A 15420-nucleotide genomic window follows, 5' to 3' on the forward strand; every position below is an offset into this window, starting at 1 on the left:
AAATTGTTTCCAATAGGATGTCTTTTGTGATTCTCTCTTTTAAAAACTCTGTAACTTTCCAGTTCAGGGCCACTTGTTTGGACTCTGAAAGGGGAGGGGGGGTCTGCATACAAGTAGTCCTGAGCTCAGCTAATTAAATTCCAAATGTATCAGTTTGGCTGCTTAGATTCCTATCCAAGGAATCCTATCCTATCCAAGGAATCCTATTCCTATCCTACTGTTGTTCACAAACCCACCTCAAAATAAACTGGAGACACATATGTAAATATATTGTCTCCCTGGCATGAAAAAATAAGTAAGGATCAAAAAATGTACAGCACACCCTGTAAAACAGGAAGAAACTGTTCAATAGGAAAAACAAACTAGTGAAGGGGGGGGTGGGGAATGAAAGGAAAAGAAAAACTGGGCAAAGAAGGATAAAATGGAAACAAAGGTTAAAAAGGAAGGAAGAGTGGTTGAAGAGAGGGGAGGGGACTGGAAAAAAAGAATCAAGATATACCATACACAGGTACAAAGTCCCTATGATGAATATGAGCACTATGTACATCTAAATTATACCAATAAATATAATAAGAAAATGTAATCTACTAATTAAAACAATTGCAACTAAAAAAGGCAAAGTACATTTTTAAACTAACGAAAGCAATAGGGAAAACAAGCCAAGTTGATTTAGTTATGTAAAAATTTAAAAGCTTGAATTTATAGCCAACAAAATAAAAGTACAAAGGAAAGCACTAGAATGGAGAGATATTTGCCAGTTCAATGTTTAATATCACAATATAATAGGACATGTTTCTAAAATTATGCTCAAGAGAACTCTGCATCAGATTGATGGTTCACACCATAGGCGTGGCAGCTCAAGCTTGTAACTCCAACACTTGGGGGCTGAGGCACAAGGACTGCCGTGAGTTCAAGGCCAACTTGAGCTACATAGTGAGTTCAAGGCCAGCCTGAACTACACAGCAAAACCCTGTGGTGGGGGGAGTACAATTCCTTAAAATGCAGCTCCAAATCCATCCATTTCTGTAGAAGATGGAAGAAAAAGACTAGGTTTCCAAATGCGTAAGTCACAAATACACAGGGAAAAGTCTGTAAGTCACGTCAGACATTCCAGAGAGTCAGTTTCAGTTCAGCAACTTTTACAATAATCTGGAAACACACAAACTACCAATTTTTTCACCGATGAAAAGTCTGTTTCAATACTTCTCCAGGCCCACTAGATTCTTCCAGCAACACATTTTAGTGGTAGCTATCAGATTTTCCAAAAAATCTTCTTTTTGTAGAGAACGTAGGCAATGAGCACCCAGAGAGCAGTGGCAACTATATTCTGAGTTAAATGTTCTTTGTGTGACTGGTTATCCTCCAACTTCCACTGAAAGGGGAAGTAATTCTCAAACACCTCGTGACCAACATACACCAGAATAGAATTCATTCCTTAAAGAGAGACACAGAACATGTTTTTCCTGAGTCACACCAGCTCATCAATTTAATTCCTGAAATAAGTTCAGTGAAAAAGCAAAACCCATGCACTTGCATTATTGGCTACCAGCAAAGATAAGTAACACACATGTATCCCACTATTTAAAAGCAAACAGTATTTTTAAGTTTTTGGAAAACAGTCACTTTATATCAAAGAATTCTGTTTCTTTGTTTGCATGTGGTGCCAAAGGCTGAACCCATGGCACTGCACATGCTAAGCACATGCTGTACAACTGAGCTGCACCTCCAGCCCAACAATGAGGTTTTTAAATTCAAATCTGAAAGGAAAATTACAAGTTTGACTCATATTTTTTAAACAGCAAATTTGAGATTCAAAGAACGCTAACTATTACTAGATTCAAAGAGCTAAATAAAATGATTCACTGATTCTTCTGGTGTCTCAGTCCTTTAAAATACATCTGATCCGTTGCACTTAGTTATTAATATCATCTCTTTGCATAATCTTTCAGATAATACACTGGCAGTAAGAGAGGAAACACAGTCCCACTTTCAAGTATTAAAAACGGGACAGTATGCCCTGCAGCATTTGGGGCACTCTGCAAGGTGGTACTGCCTCAGGAAACAAGTGGAGGTTATTAATCGCATGCAACAGTCCAGACCTAAATGAGTGAAAATGGAGCAGACTGCTTTGGAACAGGCCAGAGATGTCCTGGGGACCTGGAAGAATACCGCACTCTGCATTGTCCCTCTGCCAGTCCCTGGGGCCCGGGCCACCAGAGCAGTGGTGGAAGGTCAGCAGGTCTCTGGGTCTTTCTACCGCCCAACTCTGGATGGGCTTATGGGTAACTCACCTGGATAAAAAAATGGGGTTCCCGTCCACAGTCCCCTCACATCAATAATGAAGTACAGGACCAGCAGGATGCAGAAGGAGAAAGTACTCAGTGTGGTAACGTAGGAAATGGACCTGTAAAGAGCTGGGTAAGTGACGCCTGGGACAAACATGTTCAACTTTAACTCAAAACATCACCAACATTAAATGATACATCTGTACTTACCAGAGATTTTTGTTTACTGGAATAAAGCCTTCATTTTCAGACATTTTTGTCAAAGCAGCAGAAATAACCCCCTGTAATAGGGAGGGGAAGGATGTTAGTCTTCTATTGTAATTTCAAAAAATAATTGTGTTTCAAATCGAAGTATCTGCTTAGAGGGGCTGAAAATTGTGGTTTACATTTTATCCTTTTAACTGGAAACATATTTTAAGAGGTATAACTAAAACCCACTCTTCAAAATCTTTTCAGTATTGCTCTGAGTTGAAGGTAAACTAATAAATTTATAGCACATCCTAAGAAGAAACATAACTGCAAAGTTAGGAATAAAATGAACACTGAGTCAAAGTTAAAAATTTGTTCTACATATAAATTCAAAAGTTGCTGTTTGAAATGTATTATTACTTGCCTAGTCTTCCTGATAAGGCTCCCCACGAAAGTCCATAGCTCCCAGTTCCTGTAGGCATTCCTCATGCCACTGTTCAATGACAATCACTAACTTCCTCATAAACACAGCATTCTAAGAGAGTAAACCTGAGATTCAGGTGTAAAGATCTGTCCCACCTTGGAGATGAGGGTGTAACTCATTGGTATAATGTTAAGTGTTTAGCATGCAAGAGGTACTGGGTTCAATCTCTACCACCAAAAGAATAAAAAGTAGGAAGAAAAAAGATTTGTTCCTCTGTTACTTAAGTGAAAAATGTTTCTGATCACTATGTGGTTACAGATGTTACAGCAGTGTTGCTAAACACTTTACTTCTTCTTAAATATAGCTGAATGTGATGAAAAGCCATCTGGGTAATAAACATCTGTTACTTACAAGAACACAACACCAGGCAGTGAATCTAATGAGAATATCCTTGGTCTGATCCTTGTAATACAACAGTATTTTCCCTGCCTGAAGAAGAAAATATTATGACCAAGGGAATCACCGAAGACATATCCTTATCACTCAACAAACAGATTCACTCACCAAACACACATCCAAATTATAGGACTGCTGGGAGGATGGCATCTTACCATACGCCTGCAAACTGAGAGGAGATGAGGTGCTCCCTCGGGCAAAGATGGGGGTACTGTGGAGGGGTGCCACAAGCACATGATGGTGAAAGCAGAAAGGGCATCCCAAGCACAGGAGAACAGCGGACACAGAGCAATGTGGAGAGATATAAAGAAGCCAACAGCATCTCTGAGGGCGGCAGAAGGCTGAAGGGCAGGGAGGGCAAACAAAGGGGCAGGCAGTAGGCTTACTGGGGGAGGGGTCTTTCTTTCCTTTATAAGCAATGGGGTGTCAAGGAAAGTGTGCCCCCAAACTGCCAAGGGAACCGCCTAGTCTTCCTGGCTAAACCATCCAGTCTGCCGGCACTACATAAAGGGTTTTTCTTGTTTTGTTCAGTGTTTTGTTTTGTTTTTGATACTAGGAATCAAACTCAGGGCCTTGCGTTTGCCAGACAGGCACTGAGGCACTGAGCTATATTCCTAGCAATTATGTAAGTAGGACAGGCAGAGAATGGAACGACAGGCAGACAGACATTTTTTAAAAACCCCATGAGTACTTTGCCTGAAATTAGGAATTAATATTTGAAAACATCAAAGGATAAAACAGTGTTAACAGTAACTTAAGACAGCTAACATTTATGAGTGCCAGTTCTTAGAACTCTACAGGAATCAACCTACTTAACCCTCACAATATTCCTTTCACAAAGCTGGTGCTGGTGAGGCTCAGCCAAGGGAGGTAAAATAACATAGTGCTTGATTTACAAAGCGCTTCTGTTGCCAACAGTTTGGTTCACAAACAGTGTTTGGCAAGCTTTGGCTTCTGTCCATGAGCTCCACGTCAGGTGACAAACATGACTGTAGTCATCTTCCCACACAAACACAAATTAGTCATCTTCCCTAAAATCCTAAGACAAGGCACCAGTGTCACTGCCTGAGACCACCCAGAGAAAGGGGTGGAATCGCACTCCACCCTACTGCGGCTGCAGGCCACATTCAGACTCCGCACTGGGTGAGCCAGCACCTCAGCCGGCAGGGATGTACCTAGAGAGCTTGTTTAAAACACAGTATGCACTAGATGGTGCTACGGTGATAGTGTGGTAATCCCTAACTACAAAATGATTTAATCACAAAAATGTGTATGCTTTCCATCTGTGCTATCCAATATGGGAGTCACTAGCTACAGGACTGTAAATTTAGAACCGAATCACTTAAAAGTAAGCTAAAAACCCATTTCCTCAACCATGCTTCCCACAGCTCAGGCTCTCCACAGCCCTCTGGCCAGGGGCTGCCCAGCAGGCAGCATGCGTGACAAACATGCTCACCACCCAACACACAGCTTTGCACGGTTCTCACTTCCCCTCCCTCAAACGATAGTTGAAACACCAGGAAAGAGAACTTTAGGAAGAAAAATATAGACTACTCAGAATTTTAGCGAAAGTTCATTCAAGGACGAAAAACCTGCATTGACTTTGGTAGAAAATATGAACAGTCTGAAACCATTACAGTGTTGGCTACAGTGTGCATGTCTAACAGCACTGCCCTCATGAACGCACTTGAAACCCTATGAAACGGCTTGGAGCAGCAGGCTCTGCCCTTGTACCCTGCACAGTGAGGACACAGTGCCTTTCCTCTCTGCAAGACGATCAGTTCAAGGCACCATCTCAGAAGCAGGGCCCGGACCCTTGCCAGAACATACACCTGCCAGTGCCCTGACCTGGGACTTTCCAGTCTGAAGAACTGCAAGGAATAAATTCCTGCTCCTTAGAAGTTATCCAACCTCTGGTATTTGTTTTACAGCATCAAAAACACACTAAGACAAGTATACAAACAGTAAATGGTACCAATGATTAGGTGACTTCTCAGTGTCACTCTGAACACACTGCACATTTCAGTAGGGAAATCTTTTACCCAAACTGCTTGGCTAACATAAGCCACACACATAAGAAATTTTATTCAGAATGTAAGAATTATACTTATTTGTGCTGAGTTTTAGGAACTTCTGGTTTTGCATAATCTGTTGAACCTGAACAGAATTTATTAGATCCGTAACACAGATGATATGAACCAATCATCATAAACTGTCAGAAAAAATGTAGACTACTGAAATGAGCAAATACCTGAACTCCTAAAAACGCCATCACAATGGAGTTGATGGTCCCCAAGATTCCTTCTGGATCATAGGCCACCTTGGTGTGATACAGCACCTTCACAAAACGGAACCAAGAGGCAGCCTTTATTTACTGACCATGGAAATGAACACAAACAACTCTCAGCCTAACACAAACCTGAATGTTGCAACCTTGGATTCAATGTTTTTTATTTTGTCTGGTTTTGCTTTTGCTGCCAAGGTTCACTACTAACTTATGGGGCTCACAGGCAGAATACTTCCTGGGCATGCAAATGTGTGGTGTGTCCAGGGTTCGCAGAGCCCCAGGGACAAGCCAGGACCCAGCAATGGCCCCTTCAACTTCATTTGGCTCAGTAAACAGTGCTAGTTCCCACTTGAATAATTTCATATACAATGTATGATATCTTTATAATTTTCAGTTATTTCTTTCTGTTGAACCCTATGTGGCAATGACCACTTCCTATCTTCTCTTAAGGCAAATAATATTTAAAAATACATTTGAGTTATTTGGCATATAGTTCAGTGGTAGAGTGGATGTACAGCATGCACAAGGCTCTGGGTTTAATCCCCAGCATCTACAAAACACAGTAAAATAATAAAATAAACCTGCGTTTTTTTGCCATTAAAATAAATGCTAACTGCGGAGAAATTTGTAAATGTAGTGTATTTGCACAGCATACACCCAGGCCCTTCCACCCTTTCATGACCAAAGCTTTCATTCTCCAGCTACTAGAAAAATTAACTGCTAACAGCTCTCAGGCGAGTTCTTCCAGATTGCCCTAAACTAAAAACACTGCTGGTGTGGGGCTGTAGCTGAGAGGCAGTGCGCTTGCTTAGTGTGTGCCAGGCCCTGAGTTCCATCCCCAGTACTGCAGAGAAAAAGAGAGAGCAAGCGAGCGAGCTGTCTCTGAAGTTCTGCGTCACCGGCTGCTAGGCAGTCCATACCCAACAAGGAAGCTGACGGGCCCAGTGCTTCACCTCCATGCGTACAGCCCTGAAGCGCCACCCCGACTCCCCCGGCCTTTCTCTGCTGGGACTGCAGTGCAGTTCAACTGCTCCCTCTGCCCAGTTCTGCTTCCTTCCTTTCCAGCAGGGACTGATCCAGCAAAGACTCTCTACATCTTGCACAGGAATCTCTGTTTCAGAGTCCACTACCTGAGAATCTGACCTGAGATATACATAAAAGCACTAAATGCTACTCTCATTTTATACAGTTCACTGTTACTTTGTCTAAAATAACATTTGCCTATTGCCACATGATAAATGCATTAAGTTAGCTAACTTTTCAAATAAAAATTAGTTCCTATCACTTCACTAAACAGAGATAACTTAAAACAGGCCGACTCGTTTTATATTCCCCCACTTCAGAACTTCAAAGCCTTATCCCGTGTAAAGCCAGCCTCACACACCGCAGAAGAAGGGTGCTGGTACAGGTGATCACTTCCCAGGAGCAGGTGGTCAATGTAGCCTGCGGCTCCTCCAGTGCAGTTTACGTATTTCCCCAAGTCTCCAATCCCACCAGGGCCCAGGTACCCACTAGGAAGTGAACACATTTAAATAATGAGACTTTAGATGGGAGAGTGGTAGATAGCACATATTTATGTAGCCTCATTCAAAGAGCCTCAAATAGGTAAAATCTAAAATGTCCCTCTGACTCCGTGCACCCTCATCAACACTTGACTTCCCTGCTCCCAATACTGTAAAGGCACAAAGCCCAGCTGATTTCAACTCAAATTCTTTCACCCTTGAATGCACCTCAAATTTAACACAACATAAAATGTTCTGTCTCTGGTCACAAAGCATATCTCAAAAGAGGAAAAAGAGTCAAAAGAAATTCTCTGACTTGAGAAATCTGAAAGCTATGAACCCAGAGCCTTTGGAGGAAAGTGACATGCAAAGGGGATTGTGTGGCAACGGCTCACTTACGTAGGGCATCCAGGAACTGGTAATAGGAATGTCAAGCCCAGCCAAAGGCTTTCCAGCAGCAGAATGAGGAGCCACTGGGGCCAGCTGCAGGTGATGTCTCGAAGGAAAGGGAATCTTCTGTCCTGAGTGAGGGGCAGGGTTAGAAAATACTAAGTAAGTAGGCAAATGTGTAGGTACAGATGCAAATACAAGGGGACGAAATTACAGTATATATTTTAGAAACTAATCCCAGAGATTAGTTTTCTGATCTTTTAACAGTGATACAAAAGTTTATTTAATAGGTTTGACATTGTCTACATGCTCTAGCATTCATTACAGTAAAATAGTAGTTAAAAAGCAACTAGAGAGCTCAGTGGTAGAACATCTGACAAGCATATGTGAGGCCCTGGTATAAATCCTCAGAACTACTTACACACGTGCGCGCGCACACACACACACACACACACACACACACATACACACAAAGATTAATAAAAATATTTTTAAAAAGAATGCAGTTGATTAGCTGGCAGTATTACACTCGGAACAAAAAAAGTTCTAAAAACTTGGTGAATTTATCACACACCTCCTACTTTTTAATCATATTTCTACATGACTTCTTACCGAGACACAGTTTTCATGTACGGGTTTAGTGAACAGGAGCTCCAACACAGCAACCACAAAGTACGTCACTCCCAACCGCTGCAGCACACCAGGAATTCGGACCTTATCCCAAGACACTGCCAAAGACACACTGGGTAAGGCGTGACCAACATGCCACACCTCAACTCAAGGCAGAATTTTTTCTTTTCTAAAGGGAAGCTGCACCTATATTAGATCTAAGTAAGTGCTTTCAAGTTCTTAGAGACAGAAATATACATGGTCAGGAGACACGACTCAAACTGCAGGTCTAAGAGAGCAGGCCAGTCCTACTCAATGGACGGATGGTCAGGAGAAGGCTCAAACTCAAACCAGAAAGCTGGTAAGTTGGGAGATAGAATAAACATGCCTTACTTAGAAGGAGAGATAAGGTAAGGACTACTCTTGGCCCAGAGTTTCATCTGCTGGTCTTTCCCATCAAGCATATGGATTCAACTTTCACATCCAACACAAGCCGCTGAGGGACTCTCGCTGACCTAATTGTGACACAACAGCACTGCTGGAAACTGTGAGCCTGTATCAAACCCTGGAATGAACCCTACCTAGAGCCAAAGCTCCTTTATCGAAGTCCATCAAATCCTCTCTTACACAACATCAACCACAAGTGACTGCTCGGTCCTCCTAGTGTCACCCACCTTTCAGTGAAAGTACTGCCTAAGAGCTTTTGGCTTCTGCTGAAACCCTGGGGTCCTGTTTGGCTAATGAGATCCACTTGAGGTTAAGATTTACTGCTCTTTACGGCCTAGAGTCAAATATCCCACTTCCCCTACCCACCTTCTCTCCCCCACGCAACCACCCATTAACAAATGGGAACCAGAAATCTGAGCATCTCCTGGGAGGTTGACCATAGCAAATAAGGGGGACTTCCTTCTACCATTTCTTTGAAGGCAAATATTTTTATTACTGTTTTGCTCTTTTCTGATTAATGGTACTGCTCTATTCAATATTGTGTTTTGATAAGTTCTACAGTGTTCTATATTTCATCTCAATTTGATATATGTGATGGAAAGAACAACTATTATAAAGATAACAAAATATACTGTGATACCTATTACTGTTATCCCAATAACCTGCTGTGAAGTTCTGTACTAATTTCACTGTACGATCTTAGTTGGCTTTATTCTGTCTTGTTCTGTTGTATACTTTCAAAATAAAATTAAAATAAAAAGATTTACTGCTCTTTGATGCTACAGAACATGGAGCTTACATGCTTCCCCTGATAGTTCTGTCTATCACATACTGTTACGGGAATGACAAAGCCATCATCCGTTCCAGCAACCTAGCTAGTATACAGAGGATAATAAAGCATTTCTCAAAACTACTACTCCATATGGACAAAAGAAAGAAAGAAAGAGACAGACAGACAGAGAGACAAATGGTCAGAAAGCAAGGCCTGAGATTAAGCTGACCTGGTCTGTCCCTGCTCTGCCCTACTCTACACTCTACACTCTAGAGAAAAAATGTGACCTCTTATGGTGTCAGACTTTCTCTCCAAACAACAAAAGAATTTGAATCATCACAAAGGCTCCTCCTAGGTCTAAAAGTCCAAAATGGTAATAGGAATAACACTTAAAGTTACATAAGCATTATATATGCTTTTCTAATAATAGTTCTTTTTGCAGAAACCTGAGATGGAGGGCTGGGGATTTAGCTCAGCGGCATAAGCGCCTGCCTTGCAAGCAGGCAGTCCTGAGTTTGATCCCTGGTACCAATAAAAAAAGAAAAAGACAAAAAAAAAAAAGAAACCTGAGATGAAGAAATTACATTTCTTTCACACGGAGCTGCAGATGCAGCTTAGATACACTGATTCAGTGCTTGGTGGCACGCACATGCTCGGGGCTCACTTTCTAGCAATGCGATGGATCAATAAATAGGGTTATAAACAAACAGGGTTATAAATTATAACAAGCTTTTTCCAGAGTTCAACCTGCATATATACTAACAAAGGGTAAAAACATACTTACATGGACCAAGGCAATAATTGGGGTTCACAATGACAATTCCTATACAAATTAAAAGGAAACTTCTCCATGCAATTTTCCCCAGTAATTTTAATTTTGAACATCCCCGCTGAAGTACAGAAGTCACTGACAGAAAAACTGAAGATCCCATAATAAATACGAACCTAAAAAAAAAAAAATCTATTAGTATGTATCCATTTCTAATTTTTTCCTTTTATTATCAATGCCTATTAACTTTACAAAATACTGGGTTTCAATGTGCCTACTTTGATTATATCCATGCTGTCCTTTCTGATTTTTCATCTTGCATCATTAATATTTTACAGACTACCAGACAGAAGCAACGTGATGTCAGTTTAAAGTGGCCAACAACAGTCAGCCAAGCGCAGAGGGAGAGGCTGGAATGTGTCCTCCTGTACTTTGAGGATTCTGGCAACAGATCTTGAAGACCTGCCTTCAAAGCAAAATGTTTTAGTATTAAATAGAATTTCCAAGCACAACCCTTTCAATTAACCGTTAGAGAAAAATAGTGAAGATGCCTAACATACAACCAGACTTTCTCTAGTACGTCCTCAATGGCACTGAGAAACAAAGGTTTCAATCACTTCTAAACCCACTGGCTTCTGAAAGAAAAAGCATTTTCTTCTCTCCTTTTGGTTGGAGTCACATGTCCTTTTGCCATACAAAATTGTCTTTTTAAAAAAAAAGTCATACTGCTAATTATTCTAGTTATTTGGTTAATAGTCATGGAGATGAGGTGACTCTTGTTGCATAACTGGGGGTGCCTTGGCTTCCTTTCTGGGGTCACCCCAATCGGATAAAAAGCACTAGGAAGTGGGGCATGGGGCAAACCTTTGTGACTCCAGCACTCTGACCGGCTGAAAGAAAAGGATCACAAGTTTAAGTCTAGCCTGAGCAACTTACTGATTAGAACATATCTCAAAATGAAAAATAAAAGGGGGCTGGGGCTGGGACTATAGCTGAGTGCAAAAGCCCTGGGTTCAATCCCCAGTACTGGGAAGAAAAAAAGCCTCTAGTAACAGGAAATTTCAGCAGGGAGAGACAATAATGGCCGCACCGGCAAATAAGCCCAGTCTGGGAACCTGCACCATGCACAGGCTGCTGCCAGAATGGGAACGGCCAAACCCCAGACCCTTCCAGTGCACGAGGTGGCCAACAAGACAGACCAATCCCCCCACCCCGTAAGTGACCAGCTTATCCAGAGAAACACAGGCTGCAATGATAGCTATCGAGGTGAAATGTAGTTGGATGTCTGCAGTGCAGTGCAGTTTCACTAACATTGCGGGTCTAGGGCTAGTGGGCTGATAATGGGTTCAGAGGCTAGGGGTACACAGTGTAGCATCCAGGGGACCTCCTTCTGAGGGCTGCAGCCATTGTTGACTCCCTCCATTCTTGTTTTGAGGTCCTGTATCGATTGTTTTGTTGGGTTAAGTTTTATCTGTTTTGTTGGGTTAAGTTTAAATCTGGCAAGAGAAGTTGTTCCAAGGATAGCAAGATATATTCTAGTAGCAACTTTGCATTTACTATTGGCTTGCTGGAAATCCTTCATTGCATTCATTTTTATTTTTATTGTTTCTATTCTGTTCTGTTTGATTTTTACTATGTGTGAAGTTATCTGCAGCTATTTTGAAGACATCAAAAGGCATTATGGTAACTAGTGTTCATGTCATAATGTTTTGAAGTCCTGTATCTCTTACATTGGTTTGTTTTGATTGGTTTTATTCTGCTTTATCCTCTTTAAAATAAAAAAGAAAACCCAGGAAATTTGTCTACAAGAAGCCTTCCACAGAACAGACATAAATAATTATCAGGTCAGGCATAGAGATTCACACCCATGATCTCAGCCAGTAAGAAGGTGAGGCAGGATTATAAACTGGAAGCCAGCCTGGGTAACTTTGCAGCATTGGTTTCAAAATAATAACAATAACAACAATAGGCTGTAGATGTAACAAGGTAGTAGACAGTTCCTGAATTCAATGGCTATTATTACAAAAATAAACATAATGATGGGAATCAGGTTTCCAGGCATGTGAAACTTACCCTACCATATCTATTTCAAAAAACAATCAGTTTCTCCTCTAAAACTGAGTTGTATCAGTGATAAAACACAAAGGACTAAAGACATAAAACAGTCTCCTGGCACTGTCCCTTAATGATGGAACAGAATTACTCAAAGCATCACAGCCAAGGTACAAACTGCATATCATACGGAAAGTGTACCTTACTGAACGTAAGGAGCCATGGGTAAACAGAAACAGAGTTTGGTTGCTTAACTCTTACACTGAATTTTAATTTATCACTATCATTGTGTGTTCCGTATTTATCAGTAAGCACAGATACCAATATACTATATTTCTTTTAGGAAGTATAATTTTACACATTTTCAGGTATAGTGGCATTTAACCATATATTCAGAATTTATGATATTCTACAGAATTTCAAAATACAGCATCTCTTATCTGCTCTAATGTAATGCTCCCTACAAAATCATTCATTTCTGGGCTACTTTATACTAGACAGTTGAGCATATACTTAGCATGCATGAGGTCCTGGGCTTAATTCCCAGCACCACACACACACATTTAAAACAATCACTTGTCCTTTACATACACATGCATAAGCATAATGCCAAATATAAGAACTACCCAAAAGCCAGGCATGGTGATGCACACCTACAATCATACCTGGGGGAGGCTAAGGCAGGATGATTTCAAGTTCAAGAGCAGTTGGGGCAATTAGTGACTTAGTGAAACCCTGTCTCAAAATAAAAATAAAAAAAGGGCAGGAGATGTCAATCAGTGTGAAGACCCTTGGTTCAATCTCACACAATAAAAAACAAAAACTAAAAACTAAAAACAAAACCAGAAACACAACTTTAGAACAAATTCCTAACAGCAAAGACAATTTCGTGGTCCCAAACAAAAGGCTTGTCTGAGAGAGGGACTTAAGCACCATCTGAAAGACTAAAACCTAGAGATGACCTATCATAGGTTGATGGTATTGGTTTCTTGATCCTGGCCATTGTTTCTGGGGTGGGATCTCTGGGTTGTTTTAATTTGCATTTTCAAAATGACCATTGATGTTGAACATTTTTTCATATATTTATTTGCCATTTGTATTTCTTCATTTGAGAAGTGTGTATTCACCTCAGATGCCCATTTTTGGATTGGGTCCTTGAATTTTGGGGGCCTGATTTTTTAAAATTCTTTGTATGTTCTAGATAGAAGTCCAATAGCAAATGTTGGAGGGGCTGTGAGGAAAAACCCCTGTTGGTGAGAGGATAGGCTAGTGCAACCACTGTGGAAATCCTGTGGGGATTCCTCAAAAAGCGGGGATTAGAGGTTCCATATGACCCAGCTATCCTACTTCTGGGCAATTTCCCAGAACTTAAAACATCATATCACACCAATATATGTACATCCATGTTTATAGCAACACAATTTGCAATAGCTAAACCTTGGAAACAGCCACAGTGCCCATCAATCAAGGAATGGATAAAAAAGATGTAGTATTTTTATACAATAGAATACTACTCAGTTATAAAAAAAAAGACTGCATCAAGACTTTCATAAGTAAATGGACATGACTTGAGATCATACTCATAAGTGAAATAAATCAAACTCACATGTGTAAACACCATGTTGTCTCCCTAGTATAAGAAACTGAAACAGTATACGTGAACCAAATCTACAATAAATACTGTGTAGGGGAAGAAATTACTCAAAGAGGAAAATTAATTGAGATAGGGCAAAGGAGGAAAAAAGGAAGAGAAAAAGAAAAGACATAAATTTCTGTATTTTTATATATAAGATAGCTAAAATTGATGATGCATTATTAACTGTATTCGCTATTGGAAAAGAATAGTTACTATTCATATCATTAGATCAGTTTTACATGTCTGTATGTTATTCTAAGCAACCCTTTTGAAGGTAACAATATGCAATATTACAACCACTGTCAAATTCCTATCATCTTGTTTTGTAAACCTGTATGTTACTGTATTGGGTTGTGGTTGTTGTTGTTTTTTTTTTGGTTTTTTTAAAAAGAGGTCGATAGTATACTGCCAACTCACCATGGGAATACCAGGTCAGCCACTGTCAGTCCTGTAGAACAACATATGTGTTAATAATAAGAAAGGGAACTCTTGTAAACAGTTAAATCCAAACTGCACGTCAGCACATACTGATACAGCCAGTGCAACTCAAAGACAATGGTAAGGCATTTACAAGCTCCCGCTTGAGACTCTTTTGTCAATCTCTGGGTCTGGGACATTTCCTGATCATAACTAGACATGGAAAACCAAACTAGAAGTATGTAAACTAGTCTGCTAGCTTTAAGCAGTGCTACCTGTAGGAAATATCTTACCATTCCAACTGGAATGTCTGAAGTACCAGTATCTTCCTCCTCCATAATTAACGAAGACCATGAGGATGAGAGCTATCCTATAAAGCGAACAAAGAAAATACTTTCAGGAATTGCAATGTGACAAGGAACTGCTGAACCACAAGATATACATTTAACTTCATAAGGTGTGGTCATGCAATTAACATGACTGTAAAGAGCACTTTATGACAAAACAAGGTTTAAAGAGCAAGAAACTATTATTTTCTAATCACAATTGGAATCATATACTAAAGTTCTACTGTCAACATTTACAACATCAAGAAAAATTTACACTGCACTACTAAACCATATAACTTACAACAGAGCAAAACACTTCCAGTGACTTAATTTCGCCTTAGTAATTTAATGTCTAAGTTAAAATATCTGTCACAGCAGGCAAAGTCATTTGTATCAAAGGGCTAAAGATTCAAATCTTGAGTCCTTTCCTCTTACCAGTCATGAGACTCTAAGTAATTAGACTCTCATAAGCTAACTCTGTGCTTATCTGTAAGAGAAGGAAAATTCCACATGAGACCACTACCAAGAAAAATATGCAAGGTAGTGCCTAATGCTTGGTACATTTTAGATACTTAATGTGCCTAAATGTTAGTTTCTGTCCATCTGTGAATATCTCATTTCCAAAAGTGGCAATCATGATTGGAAAAAACAGGAATACACTACTGCTTGCTTTTTTTCTTTTTTTTTGTCTTTTTGAGACAGAGTTGCACTATGCAGTTCAGGTTGGCCTTGAACTCACAGCAATCCTCCTGCCTCAGCCTCCCAAGTGCTGGAATGACAGACGTGAGCCACCACACTCAGCTCACACCATTGCTTTTACGTAAACTATGCAGAATTTTGAGGATGAAGATGTTGA

The 15420-nt window shown here is 40.3% G+C and overlaps 1 protein-coding gene across 2 annotated transcripts in view; it reads right to left on the reverse strand.

The window, feature by feature from the left end:
• Positions 1-748: 748 nt before the first annotated feature.
• Positions 749-15420, reverse strand: part of Hgsnat (heparan-alpha-glucosaminide N-acetyltransferase) — a 37126-nt gene continuing 22454 nt past the window's right edge. The window contains exons 8-18 of one of the 2 annotated variants that reach the window (XM_063237253.1): positions 14529-14605; positions 14236-14266; positions 10146-10306; positions 8146-8261; positions 7543-7664; positions 7026-7152; positions 5606-5692; positions 3310-3387; positions 2496-2566; positions 2292-2404; positions 749-1434 (exon numbers count right to left, since the gene is read on the reverse strand). In XM_063237253.1, coding sequence (XP_063093323.1) covers positions 1253-1434; positions 2292-2404; positions 2496-2566; positions 3310-3387; positions 5606-5692; positions 7026-7152; positions 7543-7664; positions 8146-8261; positions 10146-10306; positions 14236-14266; positions 14529-14605 — 1165 coding nt within the window. In that variant the 3' untranslated portion in view covers positions 749-1252. Of the gene's footprint in view, positions 1435-2291; positions 2405-2495; positions 2567-3309; positions 3388-5605; positions 5693-7025; positions 7153-7542; positions 7665-8145; positions 8262-10145; positions 10307-14235; positions 14267-14528; positions 14606-15420 lie in introns of those variants that run through there. The other variant, XM_063237254.1, reaches the window with a different exon arrangement.

The sequence above is a fragment of the Cavia porcellus genome, unplaced genomic scaffold, assembly GCF_034190915.1.
Source record: "Cavia porcellus strain 051 isolate PalLab524CR breed Dunkin Hartley unplaced genomic scaffold, mCavPor4.1 scaffold_26, whole genome shotgun sequence".
Taxonomy (NCBI): Eukaryota; Metazoa; Chordata; class Mammalia; order Rodentia; family Caviidae; genus Cavia; species Cavia porcellus.